At 35.4% G+C, this 19572-nt stretch overlaps 1 protein-coding gene across 1 annotated transcript; it reads right to left on the reverse strand.

The window, feature by feature from the left end:
• Window positions 1-294: 294 nt before the first annotated feature.
• LOC127434976 (wnt inhibitory factor 1-like) lies at window positions 295-18480 on the reverse strand. The gene is made up of 10 exons (XM_051688049.1): window positions 18248-18480; window positions 17946-18085; window positions 14182-14290; window positions 13643-13783; window positions 11028-11123; window positions 9417-9512; window positions 9128-9223; window positions 6465-6560; window positions 5867-5962; window positions 295-3044 (listed from the first exon to the last, which is right to left on the reverse strand). The coding sequence occupies exons 1-10, from the start codon at window positions 18390-18392 to the stop codon at window positions 2914-2916; spliced, it is 1146 nt and encodes a 381-aa protein (XP_051544009.1). The 5' UTR covers window positions 18393-18480; the 3' UTR covers window positions 295-2913.
• Between the last annotated feature and the right edge of the window lie 1092 nt (window positions 18481-19572).

Genomic DNA, 19572 nt, shown 5'->3' on the forward strand with positions numbered 1-19572 from the left:
CAAAATAGTTACACAGCAAGTACATGTAGTTCATCCACATCCTTAAAACAAGATGCATGTACTTGAGAAACAAAATGATATGAGATATTAAGCCTTGTTTTCAGAGAAATGAACAAAATGTTGTGTGGTTTTTGCTTAAAACAAGACAAAACTTTTGCCAATGGGGTAAGAAAAGTAAACCTAGATGGAAAATTAATTTTTCTTGTTAATTACCTATTGCCAAATAGTTTATTACTTGCTTTAAAAATTAACCTTACTAAATTTTGTTAGATGTCTCTAAAAACAAGACTTAATATTTAAGGTTAATTTGCTTTTCAAGTAAATCTATGGTATATTGTTTAAAGGATGTTTAGATATTTTTACGGAAAAACAAGATTCTTCTGTATTTTTTTATTTATATGTTTTTTATTTATTCATTATTATTTTTGCAGTGTTGGTATTGTTCAGTTCTTATTTATGTTGGAGATCTATAAAGTGTTACGTATACAGACCTCAGACTCATGTCATGCAGCTATCTTGTCCTTTTCAACCCAGCCTTGAAAGCCAAAAGATGGCCATTTCCAAAGATTGTTTTTGAGAGCACTGCTCAACAAATGATTCAAAAGCAAACCAGAATAATGGTGTTCCAGGTGACTGGTGCAACATCTTTATGTATTTGGTAACTAGACATCCACATTCCAGGTGCATGACATAGTCTTTTACCGAAACCAACATCTGACAATTCGTCACGATGATGGAGATGGTGGAAATTAAACCTATGCCCCATCTTACAGGGTTTGCACACCTTATAACCAATGACTTTCCATGACTTTTCCAGTTGTGGTTCACAACTTATTTTTTTTATTATTGCTATTTCACTTTCTCTCTCTTTATTTTTTTGGCAGTGTATATGTGAAATACATTCAATGTTTTCAGAAAGCATCACTCAAAGTGTTGTGAGCAGACATGTTGTTTTCCTGTGCAAAATGTTGGTTTTACAAGTAACTTATTCTTTTGCCAATGCACACACAGAGTAAGCCCAACCGCAGTTTAGCCAATCCTAGATTCTACAGAAGTTACAAGACCAGTCCATAAAAAAAACCTGGCCCATTCTTTTTTACAATCCTCCCTTAAAGGTTTAGAACCTTTTGGAAGAAATGAAAAGTATCACCAGGTAAAAGAAAGATCACGTTTTGCATAGATGTTTAGGGAGTCAAGTTGCAGTACTTTGCCAACCATAATTTTTGATCATGAAAACTTTTCAACTAATATCAGTTTTATTGAGCTTTAGTCTCATCCAACAAATAGTGACTGTCTGGAGTTTGCTTTCATATATTGGATCTGGAAAGCTTTTAGTGTTCATAGATCTTGACAAGCTCCATGACAACACAACGGAACATTTTATTTGTATAATTCATTGTCACATGGATGAAAATTGTATTTTTGTGTGTCATGTTTATGATGTTGCAAGCAGCTTATGTACATAGTTATATGTAAGTATGTAAAATTTTATACACAGTATTGGCTATCCTAATGTATCATATCTATATATAATCTATATATTTCAATTTTACATAGCATGAGCAGGATACATATTCAAGAAAGTGGTAATACAAGTACTTGTTTGAGAAATATCTCAAGTTACTAAATAATAGTTTTTTATGAAAAAATAATGTTAGTGACAATAATATACATTGCAAAATATTAATTTAATCAGTTCTTTTCTCTTGTTTTCCTGTAAAAAAATATTTACATTTTAACATCCAAATATTAAAACTTTCATATTTTTATATATTATATATTTTTTTATTGTAATTATTTTTATTAAACATTGGCTCTTGAATTAATGTATTTTTTTCTTGCCCCACTGGCAATTTTTTTTTTTTTTTTTTTTTTAAGCCTTAGTCTAACAAAATTGAGTGAGATTTATGCTTAAAAAAGAAAAACAATTTGTCAATGGGGTAAGAAAAAAGAATTCAAAATATATTTTCACAAAACTGTTAAAGGGATAGTTCACCTAAAAATGAAAATTCTCTCATCATTTACTCACCCTAATGTATAACTGTTAGTGAGTAAATGATGAGAGAATTTTCATTTTTAGGTGAACTTTTCCTTTAATATGTTACACAAATTTGCTTCTCATGTAAATTTGGAATAGTTACCCAAATGTTATAGTTATCAAGGTATAGTTATAAAACAAATTAAAATGTGCTATTATTTACTAACTCTAATGTTGTTTCACACCCTCATGACTTAATTTCCTCTGTGAAATTGCATCTTTCTCCACACAATAAAAGTGAATGGTGGTGACCGAGGCTGTCATTCAAATGATGACAGAATTTTCATTTTTGGGTGAACTATTCTTTTAAGAATGTGTACAAATATTTACTGGAAAACAAGACAGAAATAATGATTAAGAAAATTATTTTTGCAGTGTAGGAAATGACAACAACATGTTTTCAAAATAAGCAGGTAAATCAAACAAATCTTTAGCACGAGCCAAACACAGTAATTACCATCTTAAGCCGGGTCCCCACACAGAAGTTCTTTGGCTGTAATGTACAATTCACCCAATGATTCACCCCCACATCTGAAGCTAAACCACAGGGCAACTCACAAACATCTCTGACGTTCACCACACTAGACAAACAACTCTGTGACTCCTGTAGGACTCACTCCCTACATAGTTAATGCAGGACAGAAGCTAATTGAAGGGGAACTCTGGGAGATATTATATCAAAGGAACTGTGGTAAAATAAGACCCTGTGACCGTACTACAAAAACAACTCTTGCTCTGAGAAAGCAGCAGTCCGGCTTGGGAGTGTCCTGTTGGCACTGATGAGGATCGGAAGAAGAGGATAAAAGATTTGTTTCAAGGAAGGAGGTGTTGAAAGGGAGGGGGTGGCCGGACACCACTGGCTAAAATTTATAGGTTTAAACCACATAATTGGTGTCAGAGGGCTGACTGGATTCGGGGGCTTCCTTGATGTCCTTTACTACTGCAGGCTGTGACTTGTGCTTGGAACCAGAGGCCCTCTGACTGTTGGAGGCTCCACCACGAAATCCTGGGGAGACAGGAGGGATTCAGAAGTGTGTTGCAAAGTGCAGGACAAGTGTTATAGTTGACAAATGGCCCCTTAGTGGCAGAGAGGGTTCAGTTTATTTTTTTAATCATAGTTTGAATGGCACAATTGTGGAATATTTAAAACAGTTAAATACCACTGCTAAATTGTTACATTATTGGTTCTTGCCTAATAGAGTTGATAACTTTTCACCACGTGAATACAGGACCAAATACTCTAAAATACGGGACAATAGGTGTCACGTACATGATGTCTTCATTTCGGCCAAAATACGGGATGTCCCAGCTAATACAGGACAGTTGGTAAACCTACTGTCATTTTTTGGTTAACCAGTGGTTATATGGCACAGTGAATGATTATGCTTGACAGTAGACAGGCATTTACCTAACAAAATTACTGCAGTGGAACCATGGTACAGGGATGGCATCAGATGGTAATACCATGGAACTCAATGGTTACAATATTCACATACCATGGCATTTACATGGTACTTCAATGTACTTCAAAGAATACCATGGTCATGATGGTATCATGATACATGTCCAAAACCATGGCATTACCATAGAACCATGTCCAAAGAAAAAGTTAATACCATGGTGCTCTTTTGTGCTTTTTTGTTTGTGTGATTGCAGATTTAAGAAGCAAGTAAATCCAGGTGAAAACTCTAGTTATTACATTTTGATGACAGATTACAAAGACAAGTTTTTTTGGATTTATGTGCATTGATGAATCATTCACAATTAGACCAGAAACATGTATTAATCGATTTAATGTTGATTTTAAGCCAGTGAATTGCCAAACGTTTTGCCCTTCTGCAGTAAAATTCACACAAATTTGCATACTGCATATTGGTGAATGTCCCTTTTTTCACAATAGTATGCAGGCTACTAAGGATGCACCGATACAACATTTTTGTTCTGATCTGGCATCTGATTATTTAGAACAACATCTGCAGATACCGAGAGTTTGGTGGTTCCCCTGCTTTTTAATGCTATCTTGTTTCAAATCACTTATAATTAATTACACAGCTTTGAAAGAAATGTAAATAATAACTTTATTCTCTGTCACTACATGTCTAACATGTCTCAGAGTAGCTAGTCTCAGTTATAAACAAAGCACTGAAACAAAAAGCACATTATTAACTCACTTTAGAACCTGGCAAATAGCCTCATGTTAGGTCACATTAAATTGGTAAATTTTCTTAATTTTTGTAATGTTCTTAACTGACATGAACTAATTTCTGAATGATGAAACTTGTCCTTTTTTAGCGGAAGCAGTCTCCGCTTTAGCTTTGACAAACTCATAATTTTCCTTGCTGTCTTAAGCTTTAACCTCGCGCGACCCCGCGTACAGGTGTGGATGTTGTGTTTTGGCCTCGCTATATGCAAAGCATAATTTAAATTAATTTAAACTGACTTATCTCAGCTCTGTGCTGTCAGAAAAGGGTTAAACTTTCGACGTATGGCGTCATGTGACAAAACAACATGGTGTTGATCACAGCAGAGATTGTCTTTGGGAGAAATGCCAACAAAACTACATCTAGTAGGATACCTGATTAATTTTTCACATTGAAACCTGTTCAAGTCAAAAGGTTAGAGTCTCTAGTTTCATCCAATATGCCATTTTTAAAATTAGAGCAATTTATCGTGAAATGTCATGCTGCTAAACACAGTGTACACTAATTTGTACTTTAGCAAATTTTTTCCTTAACAATACTATATTTACTGTGCGTTATCACATTGAGAATCAATGAGTTCATCCAAAAGCTGAAAAATTTTGCTTTCAGAGGCTTTATGTGGAGTTAGGATGAAAATAAGGTGAATTTCGAACTGTTCTGAGACCAGTGCAGACAGACAGCACACTGGAGGTACAGTCATTCAACTAGGGAGCAAGGGAGCATCCTATATCTCTCTATGCAGCTAAGTGCATTCAATCCAAACTTCAAATCAAAAGTTCAGGTTGGCAGTGATTGGATGATGTTGGCCATTACTTTGAATCAGAATAAATTATGCTAATGTATGATGTAATGTCTGTAACGTCTCAAAAACATGAATAACCAACACTCCTGGAAACATTAAAAAAAATAATAAAAAACAAATTCTATAGCTTTGTATTATTTAAATTATTATATTATTTAAAAAATGGACATACATTTTTAGGAAAACTACTTGCTCTTGAATGTTTTTTTTAAAAATTATTATTATTTATTGTTTTATTTTTTGCATGTTTACTAGGTGCTACTAGTTACAAATCAAAAAGAGAAATGGAAAATGCACACAGCAGTAACACTCGGGTCTCAGGAGGTTGAGTAATCAAATTACGCTAATTCGACCTGCTGAAATTCGAGTAGTGCAAAGCTTACAAATTGTAGACTAATTGTCCGACACATTTTTCCACCCCTTTTGACAGGAAATAATTGGCCCTGATCATCGTCTGTTTTTAAAAAATCAGCCAATGTCCGATAGTGCAGATAATTGCTTCAACTGGCCGATAATGATGATTGGCTGATATATCATTGCATCTCTAATAAATACTTAAGGCCACAGTGCTTTGGGGTGATGTAAGTTCATGAATACCATGTACAAAAAAGTAATAAAAGTAAAAGTAATAGTATTTTACTTTTGTTAGTATGATAGCAGATGTAACAGTAGGTAACATCTTACAAGCAGAACAACGTTTTGCCTTCATATTCCTGAAAATGTCTCCTTATGCTATAGCATTACAGCGGATTACTTGCTCTAATCCATTTCCAGGTGGCATTAGCAAATGGGCTTTGGAAAAGGGGTTGTAAGATCTTGTCTTACTCTTATTGCAATGACGTCCATGCCAGCCATCCCTGCACTGGCACCTGTTGGGCTCTACACAGGTCCCGTGTGCTCCACAGCTGGGCTCGCAGACAGCTACACACATACACACGTATACACATACACATTCAGCCATACACAGAGACGCACTGTTTAGTCTTGGAAACGTATCATGTGCTGTTAAGCATGGAGCCTGAGTGGAAATTCTAGGGCGCAATCAAGCACTGATACTTCATTTTTACAATGTGTGTACTGTGCAAAAAGCAAAGTTGACTAAAGTGATGCTTTTGGAACATACGCTTTCAATCAAAAATGTCTATAGTTGTTTTGCCAAGTTGGTCATGGATACAGTAGCCCCAAAAAGTATTTTGACACTTAAGTCACACTTAAAACTGTCTGAATGTCATTGCATTAGATAGGTTCATTTGAAACCTAAAAAAAAAAATATTTTTGTGAAATGTTTTGTTTGATATTTCCTTAAATATGTCACTTGGTTTGGTATTTTGTTATAAAGACATTTCAAATATTTTACTGTTGATTAAGTGTCAAGTTTTTGGTGCCACTGTAACTATGTGAGGAGAAACGGGGATAGTCTCACCTTTGGAGCACAGATCACCATGGTAACCTTTGCTGCACTTGCATTTGTTCCTCCCCATGCATTTGCCTCCATTTCTGCAAGGCTGTCGACATTTACCTGCAGTCATACAAAAACAGCCCACCAACTTAATAAACTGCATAAAGAGAAATCAAGCGTAGCATCAGTTCAGATAGGTCAATTTAGTCAAGCTTGCAATCAGCTGATGTTCAGCTGATCACGAAGTCTACCAATACAATTCAGATGCTGATCAGAGCAGTTTTATTTAAGTACACCATTTATTTATTTATTGCATTTCCATTTCATTGATGCAAACTGCATTTAACACCCTCCTCCACCCCCAGCTCCACATCTTGTTTTGCAGCTTTGTCTTTAGTTTTCTCTATATCTGTCTTGTTCTGTGCTCTTAGAATAATTGACTGCCAGTTTGGAATTCTTATTTTTATGTATTTGCACCAAGTATATTCATATAAATCTCCACTTTCACTTTCTTCTGCTTTTGTTTTTTGGTGATTCAAATTCTATGTGCATATCGCCACCTACTGGGCAGGGAGGATTTAAAGACTTAAATATTGATCTGTTTCTCATCCACACCTATCATATCACTTCTAAAGATATGATTTAACCAGTGGAGTCATATGGTATATTTTTATGCTGCATTTATGTGATTTTTGGACCTTCAAACTTCTGATCACAATGCACTTACATTGTAGGGACCTACAGAGAAGAGATATTCTTCTAAAAAATCTTTTTTTGTGTGTTTTGCAGAAGAAAGAAATTCATATACACCTGGCATGGCATGAGGGCGAGTATATGATGAAAGAATTTTCATTTTTGGGTGAACTATCCCTTTAAACGGATTACTGTGGATGAGGCCTAAGTAGGACAAGTAAATATTATTGATTTTTTTTTTTTTTTTCAATAGGAGCTAAAAGCTAGAATGCAGGAAGAGGATGTAAAAAAGGTAACATAACTGAAACCTAAAATAAAAAGGAAATCCAATGACAAAGTACAAGGGCATGGGTAGGGTAGACCATTCTTTCTAAATGCTTACGGATCTCATTACCCCTGCATATTTGATCAAGATCAAGTGAATTTCACAGAGCTCTCTGCTCCTTGACAAATCAACAAAATCCATACCCATGAAATAGACAAAGAGGGGGACATCTTTACATAACATGACCTCAATGGGATCCCGGATGTTTATGTCACAGACCGTTTTGATAGTGAACATGATACTGCAGTGGATCAGTGAGCAACAACTGGCTTAATGTTGTTAAAATATTACTGAAACATTACTTCAATGTTTTTCTGTTCCCTCCCTTTACAGATCAAGCAATTGAAATATGGTGCTAAGCCACTTCTGAATTTCGATGCTTGAATACTTCCTGTCTGCTGAGGCATGATGAATGAGGAGTCTAGAGTTGCTTAAACATTAGTGAAAAAGACTCCCCTAAAGCAAAGGAATTTGATGCTATCCTCACAACAGACATCTGTGGCAAAGCAGTAAGTAGAATTTTAGCTTAAAGTCGAAGTGTCATTTTTCATGTTAAAAACTTTTCCTATTCAGCTTAATATGCAGACAACTAGAAGGAAGGTAGGTTGACTTCCCCAAAAAGTGTAAACACTCTGGCTCTGTGACACTTCAAAACATTGCTTTGTTTGTTTGAGAATCCCGACCAGCCCGACACATCAACACTGGCTCAACCAATAGCATGAGTTTGGGGTGGGAATATCTGTTTGGTTTACCATTGGCAGATAAGGAGGAGTGTTCAGGAAACCTGTTTGAATTTTTCTTGCAATTCCATTTTGATGATGTTAGTGGTACAGAGATTACACACTTCACCTTTAATGTTCATGAACTGGCAAAATGTGTACCTTGAATGCATTGTAGACCACTTTGTATTAAAAGTGTGTGCCAAAGTGCAATATAATGTTATGCTGTTTGTGATAAAATATTTGGCAAAGAAGAAGACAGGCTTATAGTATCTTATCAGAATCTTTGTACAATGGCGGTACGATAAGTAAAATAATTTCCTCCTACAAAAAGAACCATGCATGGCTAACCACAACAGTGCTTTAGATTGCATGATGTGAGCTCATGAGGTGGACATCAGTGATTAGGGTAACAACTGCATTACATCCTGTGTTTGCTCATGTAGGCGCCGGCCCATTTAACACTGATGTGAGAACACACTTCACTTAGGAAGTTTGTTTGGAGAAATGCTCTGAGGCCAAACCAAAGAACAACAACCCAGCCTTTCCCTGAATATAGATGATAATAATAATGATGTTATCGCCAGTCTGTAGTTACAACTTATTCAGTATTTTCTCTGACATTTTAAAAGATATTGCACTCGATTCAATTTTAGCCGATGAAATATTTTACTGCTGAGCATTACTGCATATAACTGGTGAATATAACAAATGTAAATTCACTAAAGAAATGTCCATGACATTTTAAGATTTCATTCATTTCCATGACGTTTCCAGGTCTGGAAATCACAATTTTAAAATTCCCTTATATTTTGAGGTTATCCAAGATTGTGGGGACCCTGTGGTTTGTTACTGTGGATTTTGGCATTGTTATTATGTGCATCATTGCAATGCAGCATTTTTGTTGTGTTGCCGTGTTGATAGTGAAAGCACATTGGATCTGAACTCACTCAGCTCACAGCGGCTGCCCTCAAAGCCAGTGGCACAGATGCATTTCCCAGGATGGAAACACGTCCCTCCGTTCAAACAGGTGGTGCTGCAGTTAGCTGTTAACACAGCAGAGATGAGGTAAAGTCAATGCATCAAATCCACAAAACATTGTGCTTGTTATATGCATAATACATTAATGAAAGATTACAAGGAATAAGACAGAATAGCAGAGATTTGAAAGAGGAGCAAATTAATTCAGCAGTAAAGTAATGTGTTGAAGAACTGGGGTCTTGCAATTCAAAAACCAACCTTTCTCACAGCTGGGTCCATGGTAGCCGGGAGGACATATACACATGCCTGGACTCATACACAGACCACCATTCAGACATCTAGTGGAGCACAGAGCTAAAAGATGGGGAAAACACATTTCATTCATTTCTTTACCTCTTATTTCTTTTCTTTCTGCTAGCATTTGATTAAACGTTATAGTATAAATCTAAATACATTTGCATGCAATTTAATGTTTAGCAGCTCAGCCTTCATGATAAACCGCAAATTATTACAAAATATTCTGAAACCAAGGTTTCCACACTTTCTGATCAATACATTTCCATAACGTTTCCATGACCTTTTCAGTCGTTCATGATTACTAGATAAGAATTTTTAAAACACATTTTAAAGGAATATTCCGGGTTCAATACAAGTTAAGCTCAGTCGAACAGCATTTGTGGCATAATATTGATTATCACAAAGATATATTGTGACTCATCCCTCCTTTTCTTAAAAAAAAAAGCACAAATCTGGGTTCCAGTGAGGCACTTACACTTGAAGTTAATGGGGACAATACGTAAACAATAAAATGCAATTTTGTCAGCAATGAAGGCAAAAATAAACCAGCCAAAAGCTGTGTAGGATGAAAGGTGTTTCATGGAAGTGGTTTAGGTACAAACACAGCAGAGCTACAATGAGGATATTGTAAACATTATAGCATCTAATGGAAGTCTTTTTTTTTTTTCTTTTTTTTTCTGTAATCCGCCCTTTAAAGTTGTAAATAGATGAAAAACACATGTTTGTGACTCCCAACATGCTGGGTAATTCATATATTTTTTCAGACAAGGAAACTTCTAGAATACATGCACCATTCCCTCATCTAAACTAGTATATTGCAGGCTTTACCACACTTTGTAATTTGCACAAGGCATTTTGGGAAGTGATGCCCTGAGGTTGGGTATAATCATCTTCATAATAAACTATATACACTCATTTGTTTCCAAAGGAAGCTTGTCTTTCTGAGAAATGTCTGTCGTGCAGAACACACTTCCATTGAAAATGGCACCCTCCTTTTTTTATGAATCTATTTGTGGTTAGAGACTTTTCTACAAAGTTCTACATGCTCAAATATATTGTTTATGGTTTTGTATTATTCAGATCTTTTGAGATATTTTGGAGATGTATCCAGGGAGACCAAACTATTAATCTTTCTGCAACTTTAAGCCATACCGTAGGTTTGTATGGGGAACAGACAAAAATTTACAAAAAGCTTCAGCGGAGGTCAAGATTATCACCGAATAATGATTTAAATGTCTGTATTTTCCTAACAAAACCAATTGTATTGCTTCAGATGACTTGAAATATAGCATACAAGTTGTATGGACTACATTTATGTCACTTACATGGTACTGAGCTTGAAAAGTCCTTGGTTGCTATGAACTGTTGTTTTATGGCAAAAGCTACGGGACAGCTCTTTAAAAATGTCTACTTTTGTGTTCTACAGGAAAAATAACAGCAAACGGATTCAAAGCAACATGAGGGTGAATAAATAATTACAGAATTTGTATTTTTGAATGAACTACTTTAAAAGTTTACTCTTTTTTTATTTTATTGTTTTGTATGGTGGAAGGTATTTATAAACGTGGTTACCTTTCTCACAGTGCACGCCATAAAAACCATCCTGACACTCGCAAACTTGCCTCTCATTGCAGTAGCCTCCATTGCGACAACCACCAGGACACTTTGCTTCAGAAAGAGAGAGAGAAAATGGAGAAGTCTTCATTTCTTTTTTTCATCTTCACCAAAATTTCCATAACTTCCTTTCTTCCTATACCACTTCAAGGACAAGTTGAAATGCCAGTGAATTCAATAACAGCATTTCCTTCAAAAGAACTGACACCAGTATACATAAAGAGAAAAAAGAATCTCAAAGGCTTTGAGGTGAAACCACAATGTCAACAACTCAGTCAAACACAATGTGGCCCCAACATGAGCTTGTGATGTTTCATTGTAGTTCACATACTGTTTCTGAAAGGCATGTAATCTAGTCTCATGTGGTTCATTCAATGGAGGAGGTTTTGTAAGGAGGAACTTTCAGAAATAACTTTCAATCTACAATAACAGTCGTTCACAGGGCGACCCTATAGTGACCTGGTTCCAAATAGCAGCCTTCATCTATAGACATAAAACAGACTTGTTATAAACTATGAACACAGACATAGCACATTTGACGATCACCTTTCTATGTGGTATAAAACACACAATGGGGTCTAAAAGTCTAATACAACATTGAAAATCATTTTTTCCTTTAAACCTGGAAATAAACAAAGTTTAAGGGAAAAATTACAACTAAGAAACATACAACATGTTAAGACTTAAAGGGATAGTTAACCCAAAAATGAAAATTCTCTCATCATTTACTCACACTCATGCCATCCCAGATGTGTATGACTTTCTGTCATTTGCAGAACATGAACAAAGATTTTTAGAAGAATATTTCAGCTCTGTAGATCCTCACAATGCAAGTGAATGGGTACAAAAATGTTGGAACTCCAAAAAGCATATAAAAGCAGAATACAAGTAATCCATAAGACTCTAGTGGTTACAGCCATATCTTCAGAAGTGATATGATAGGTGTGGGTGAGAAACAGATCAATATTTAAGTCCTTTTTTTACTATCAATTCTCCTCTCTGCCCAGTAGGTGGTGATATGCACAAAGAATGTGAAGCTCCAAAAACAAAAGAAGAATGTGAAAGGGAAAGTGGAGATAGTAAAAAAGGATTTAAATATTGATCTGTTTCTCACCCACACCTATCATATCACTTCTGAAGATATGGATTAAACCACTGGAATTTTATGGATTACTTTTATGCTGCCTTTATGTACTTTTTCGACCTTCAAAGTTCTGAAATATTCTTCTAAAAAGATGGCATGAGGGTGAGTAAATTATGAGAGAATTTTAATTTTGGTGTGAAGTATTACTTTAAAATATATTTAAAAAAATCCACTTTTCACTCAAACAGTTATTCTAATAATTTAATTTGTATGGATTTTTTTTTTTATTTTTATTTTTTTTTTTTATGAAATTACAAAAGAATGCAAAATAAAACATTTTCACTAATGGTCTCAGACCTTTGGACCCTATACTGTAGTAAGCACTAAATTGTGTCCAATACTTTTAATAACGGACCCTAATCAGGCCATCTTAGAAGGTAAACTTTAATCTTTTTAACTATATTAGCTAGCTCTTGATGTAATTTTGTCCTGTGGGTGAAATTCAAGCAGCCAGACATGTTTTTAAAAAAACAAATTGTGAGGACAAGTCATTAAAGCACCCTCAGCTGTCACTATAGGAAACACTTTGCTTCCTCCCTGTGGGGTGGCGTCACACAGATGGACCATTTGATCTGTGAAGTCTACACGCCGAATGGAGAGGGGTGGAGAAGGGTGTGTAACGGAATGCAACACCGTGAGGTCAGTGTGTGTGAGATGGGGTGGAGGGGGGATCAGAGAAAAACATAACACGCTCATTCTAAAGGGCTGCAGCTGGCAGAATTCACATGACCTAATAAGCCAGCGATGGCTTTAGGCGTAAGATTGAAAGTCACCCATACCATGGTCTATCTTTCTCTTTCTCTCACTTTTTATCAACTCTACAAGGTTCTTGCTAAAGAAAGAGAGGAGACAAAACAGAATCATTTGTACTTGTACTCCCCTATGAAACAACAAACACAAATGAGATCTCTTTAATGTCTCAATTGTTTCTCCTAGACAGTAATGAAATTAAATAGAGAGCAAATGTAGACTTTTCAAATGGAGTCTTCTCTGACTTTTCTCCTGAGAAAAAGACCCCATAAATCGCACAAGTGTCTCCTAAGAAGAGATCTCAACAATGTCTCACTGCACTTAGATTTGCCAATATACTTGCTATCACAAGTCAGAGATTTCAATATAAACTCAGCAAATTCCTCAAAGAATTGTCTTTTTGATTTAGAATCCTCAATTGAATTGTAAAACAATTGTCTTATTAGTGTCCATCATTATTTCACCCAAGGAAGTTTAGGAAAAACTTATTTGAAAAAGTTAATACTAAAAAGGAACATAACTGAGAACTCTATTGACTATCAAAGTGCGAAAAATACGAATCTTCTGGACACTCCTCTGCAAAGTTTCACCATCATACAATGCATCTGATCCAGTATTTTAGATTCTCTATAATTATCTCTTAACATACAAGGTTGGACTTCAAAGTTAGAAAACTCACCTCTTTGGCAGGTCTTGAAGAAGATGGCATTGTGTGGAGTCCTCAGGATGATGTTTCCACCAGCATTCATCACCAGGATGGTCACCTCAAATGCTGCGACACCATCCTGGTCACCTCGGCATGGAAAGCCCACCTGGACCACTGAGTATACAAGAATGCTTTGGTAAATCAACCTAACAGCTGTTAGATCAGCACTTATCTGCTGTTAGACCAGAACTGTCTAGGCTTCAAATAATCTAAACCCTCTGTATGTGATTTTAAAGGCATAGTTCACTCAAAAATAAAAATAAAATTACTCTACATTCTTTCTTCCATGGAACACAAAAGGAGATGTTCACTTACCATTCACTTGCATTGCATCTTTTTTCCATACAAAGAAGGTGAGTGGTGACTGAGGCTAAAATATTCTGCTTATCATCCCCTTTTGTGTTCCACGGTAGAGAGAAAGTCTGGGTTTAGGACAATATGGGGTGGGGGTGGGGGGGGTGGGGGAGATTTAATTTAACATTAGTAAATTAAATGAAAGAATAAAAGTGCACCAGATGCTTTGTGCGGCACTGAGCCTAACAGAGGAACGTTGACAGTGGGGTCATCCATAATGTCCTTATCCAATGAACGCAGAGTCTGAAACTCATAGAAGAACTCTGCCTGAGGAAAAAAAGAAAAATAGGTAAACTTCCACTAACATTCTCTTTTATTAACTTTTTCAACTGTAAAACAGGGCAATGACGAAAATGTGAGTTTGCATGTGATTATGCAGCATAAATCCCTTCATGAAAGGAGCACATACATCTGTAAAGAGTAAAGAAAGTTTTCTGGTAGCTTACGTTTGCAAGGCAATCAATTTCCTCCAAAAGAACCGCAGCTTCCCTCTAATGACCTCAGCCCTTTGAGAATTACACACTTGTGAGGACAGCCGTGATGGCAAGGCCAAACACACGCCGCACACACACACAAAAAACTGTCCCAAAAGGAGATGAAAGCCAGGGAGACAGCTTTTTTTAACCTCTTTTTTTCTGTAGATTTCTGAGTGTAAAAGCAGGGCAGCGTTTGATGAAGGGAAAAGTACACAAGCTGTGTGAAGAGCTTAGCTAATCCTGCAGCTGAATGGTAATAACCAACACAGATAACTCTCGCCGCCAGCCTTTTAAGCTGGAGACCTTTGTTCTAGAGCCTCGGCGGCTGTCTTTGAAGAGAAGACTAACAGGGCCCAGGATGGAGTGGGCCCTCTCTTTCTCTCTATATCCCTCCCCTTGCTCTTTTAATTTCTCTCTCTTGCTCCTCTTTCGTCAAGTCAACATGCCATTCATGGATTATGATCCCGGTGTGCATAGATGCTCATAGATCATTTGTCCCAATGTGCATAGGTCATCTGCGAGAAAAGATTCCTGTTCATTCCCCGAACAATAATTTTTAAAGAGTTTTTAACATTATAAATTTACAGTCAGATATTCAGATATATATACACTGGCAGCCAAAAGTTTGGAATAATGTACAGATTTTGCTCTTATGGGAAGAAATTGGTACTTTTATTCACCAAAGTGGCATTCAACTGATCACAATGTATAGTCAGGACATTAATAACGTGAAAAATTACTATTAAACTACTTCAAAGTGTTCTCATCAAAAAAATCCTTCACGTGCAGCAATGAAAGCTTTGCAGATCCTTGGCATTCTAGCTGTCAGTTTGTCCAGATACTCAGGTGACATTTCACCCCACGCTTCCTGTAGCTCTTGCCATAGATGTGGCTGTTTTGTCGGGCACTTCTCACGCACCTTACAGTCTAGCTGATCCCACAACAGCTCAATGGGGTTAAGATCCATAACACTCTTTTCCAATTATCTGTTGTCTAATATCAGTGTTTCTTTGCCCACTCTAACCTTTTCTTTTTGTTTTTCTGTTCAAAAGTGGCTTTTTCTTTGCAATTCTTCCCATAAGGCCTGCACCCCTGAGTCTTCTCTTTACTGTTGTACATGAAACTGGTGTTGAGCAGGTAGAATTCAATGAAGCTGTCAGCTGAGGACACGTGAGGCGTCTATTTCTCAAACTAGAGAATCTGATGTACTTATCCTCTTGTTTAGTTGTACATCTGGCCTTCCACATCTCTTTCTGTCCTTGTTAGAGCCAGTTGTCCTTTGTCTTTGAAGACTGTAGTGTACACCTTTGTATGAAATCTTCAGTTTTATGGCAATTTCAAGCATTGTATTGTTTTCATTCATCAAAACAATGATTGACTGATGAGTTTCTAGAGTAAGCTGTTTCTTTTTTGCCATTTTTGACCTAATATTGACCTTAAGACATGCCAGTCTATTGCATACTGTGGCAACTCAAAAACAAACATAAAGACAATGTTAAGCTTCATTTAACAAACCAAATAGCTTTCAGCTGTGTTCGATATAATGGCAAGTGATTTTCTAGGACCAAATTAGCAATTTAGCATGATTACTCAAGGATAACATGTTGGAGTCATGGCTGCTGGAAATGGGGCCTGTCTAGATTTGATCAAAACTGACTTTTTTCAAATAGTGATGGTGCTGTTTTTTACATCAGTAATGTTCTGACTATACTTTGTGATCAGGTGAACATCACTTTGGTGAATTAAAGTACCAGTTTCCTTCCGAAACAGCAAAATCTGTACATTATTCCAAACTTTTGGCCGCCAGTGTACATGTTGGTAAAATGAAGGTGAGAATGTTTTTATTACCATTGCCGGTTTAATATACAATATATTTGCACTTTATTGTACACAATAAATGTTACGTTTGCATGTTGACTCATCAGATTTAGAAACAAATGCATAGGGAACCTTACATAACATTAATTGCACTCATGTTAGCACAAACATTTTAAGCTTTCATAATCTTTTGAGGTTTTTAAACATTTTTAATTGCAGCGTTTGCATTATATTCTAATTTTTGTAGACTCATTTCTACATTTTATGGTTTTTCGGAAAATGTGTTATATGTAAATAAACTGTTAAAATAAAATGTAATAACATAAAGAACTTTGTTACATTGCTGGCTCACTCTAGTGGGTTGCTATCATATTGCAACAACATATTACAACTCAATCAGATATTAAACAATATAATATAATAAATTTAAAGATACAAATAAATTGTATACCAAGGTATTGTGAAAGTTGTTTCTCGTGATGAGGAAAGGGGGAAATAGGAAAAATGGTTTGCCACAGTTTCTGCCAAAACCATAACGAATAATAAAGCGAATCAACAAGCAATAAAAACGCAACAAAGTGATTCCAAATGGAACTTTCCCCTTAACAATAAAGCGCGGGTTCTGGCACGCGCGTGTTTTCAGTGTACAGATGTTTGGCACATGCGTGTGGGGGGCGCGCTCACGCGGCGGTCTCGCGCTTTGATCCGTATTGCCTGCCAAGCTTTACAACACCAAGATGCAAAATACCGCAAGAAATAGAAATAAAAAATTTTCAAAAGAGAACAAACGAAACCGTGAGGGTTATTATTAGGTCAAGTTTCGACAAAATCGTCGTTTTACATCATAATAAATATGTTGTTTGAACAACTTTCAAGCGACATTCGAGGAATTACAAATAGGCTTCATGAGCTGTTGCAGAGACCATTATTTGGAGTTCGTTGAATGAATTATAAATGTATGTTCCAGAATTTCGTATGAATTTCAACGTTATCTACAAGATAAATCACAAACATTTTCATTATAGGGTACAAAGAATATTACATATTGTAGATGTTCACATCCTAGTTGGTATTGTTCCTCAGCAAACACAGAACGTTTCCCTAACGTTAGTGTATTGTTCAGATTTGGTTATTTACTAACGTTCTAGAAACGTTCTTTTCAGGTTTTATTTTAATAGCCATAAACGTACCTTCCCAGAACGTTGCAGGAAGGTTTTTGTGTGACATACCTAATAAGAATTTATAAAGAACATTATATATTGGTTTTATATAGCAGAATAATATTTTTCCATTATTTTTCATCATTGTTTATACAGTATATCGTTATTTTTTCATCATTTCATAATTTTTATGGTCATAGTTATTTATGTTTAATAAACGTTGCAAAGATGTGTTTGATGGACAACATTGACTGACAAAAGTGTAGTAGGCTTCAGCATTTCATTAACTTTTCAGCTTCATAAAAGTATTGAAAATGTAGTATAGAATGGAGCCTATAACATGACATTATGCAGGCAGTTAAAGCATCCATTGATACATCCCTTGTTATCACAAGCAATGAGCATGCAAACTCAAGAATACAAACCTTGACAACCATTTGCAACTTGCAGAATGAAGTTGAACAGTACCTGATCAGTGGCTTGCCAGGTGAAGTTCACGTGGTGGATATTGACAGGTATTGCTGGCATCCGCTGCTGCGCTTTCCTGAAGTCGTCTGTGAATGGGGCCATTTTCCCCTCTGAGACTATTAAAATATCTTCCTCAAAACCTGTTGGATAAAACATTGAGCATTGAAATCCTGTCAAAGTTGGAAAATAACTTTGATTCAATGTATTCTGAAATGTGATAGCTCAGTTTAGAATTTGACTCTAATAGCGTTTCTGTTCCATTGAACCATTTGCATAAATCACGCCAAACACTAGCCTATTACCAATTAATATTCTTGCTTGATTGGCATCAATCCACATGTACATGCTTCCTTGCTCTGGGACAGCTTCGATTAACAGACCCCCTAAAAGTAAAAGAATGCACGTTTTAAGGTGCAGTTGAACAGCAGAGCCATTCGTGAAAGCCATGCCTCGATTTATCAAAGTGAATTGCCCGGTTTCCCCTCTTGTTCAAATCCCGTTCACTAAATGCGTCTCAAGCGAGTCTGGAATTGACAGAATGATTCGCGCGGACTGTTCCGCGAGCTACTTGTACACAGCAGGATTTGCAATTCCTTAATCTCTCCACTAGGTGGCGACGTATTATATAACAAAGAGGCGCCCCTAATCTAAGATCACAGATTTTATATTTTGAAATCTAAAAGAATTATAACTGATTAAAATCCTTTCTTCCATCCACTTAAATGGGTTTTTATAACCAAATAGAATTTGATTTAGTCTAATATCCAAATGGCAAGACAATATTATAATATTTGAATCAAGTGTAACATTTTATTAAAATAAAAAACGATATTACATAATGTACTTTCTATCAGTTTATTGAAACATATAATTAATTATCTAAAAAACTATAAAACGAACTTTGATTTTCCCGTTTTGTCGGCAAACTAAAGACTAAGCCCAATTTATTTTAAGAAATATAATTTTATTTATTTATTTTCTACTTAACCGGTAAATACATTTGTTGCTTTTACACCGACAGCTCCCGCTTGGTTTGATTTCATTTTGATTTCATTGTGTTTCATTTATTTTTCATCTTGTAGTAATTTTATTTGCATTTTCATGACTACAAGAATACATGAAACAAAACATTATTGCATTGTATAGAAAGGTTGAAAATTAAAAAAAAAATGTCAATGATAAAGTATCAAAAGTCAAATATAAAATAAAATATTTTTACATAAATACGACTGCATTAAGTTCATAGTTAAAATGTATTTAAAAAGTCAGTTAAAAATATTTTTTTAAATTTATTGTTCAGTTTTTGCATTTCTGAAAGTTTCCCATTTCTTTTTCCTTTTTTAAAATGAACATCAACATTATGAATGTTTTTATTATTACAAATATTAAACATTTTATGTATAAAGGTATGTATACATTTTATTTTAAGACACAAAAAATGAAAAGAAAAGAATAAAAGAAAGACAGAAAAGTGACAGGGAAAGATAATAATATCTAAAACAAAATAAAGATACAAATTATATATATAATTCAAATACTTTTTACATTTCAAAATATTTAATGTCTTAATACGTTTTTTTTTTAATTTACATTTATGCTTCACTCAATAAAACCATTAATTTTTTTT

The sequence above is a fragment of the Myxocyprinus asiaticus genome, chromosome 45, assembly GCF_019703515.2.
Source record: "Myxocyprinus asiaticus isolate MX2 ecotype Aquarium Trade chromosome 45, UBuf_Myxa_2, whole genome shotgun sequence".
In the NCBI taxonomy this organism is placed as follows: domain Eukaryota; kingdom Metazoa; phylum Chordata; class Actinopteri; order Cypriniformes; family Catostomidae; genus Myxocyprinus; species Myxocyprinus asiaticus.

Bases quoted from the DNA above. Each gene is read 5' to 3' on its own strand.
- LOC127434976 (XM_051688049.1), bottom strand. From the start codon at position 18,392: ATGGCTTTCACGAATGGCTCTGCTGTTCAACTGCACCTTAAAACGTGC. The intron at 11,124-13,642 runs GTGAGTTTTCTA...CTCTTTCTGAAG, and splicing joins CTTCAAGACCTGCCAAAGAG to CAAAGTGTCCTGGTGGTTGT. The intron at 6,561-9,127 runs GTGAGTTCAGAT...GTATGACTGCAG, and splicing joins GGGCAGCCGCTGTGAGCTGA to GTAAATGTCGACAGCCTTGC.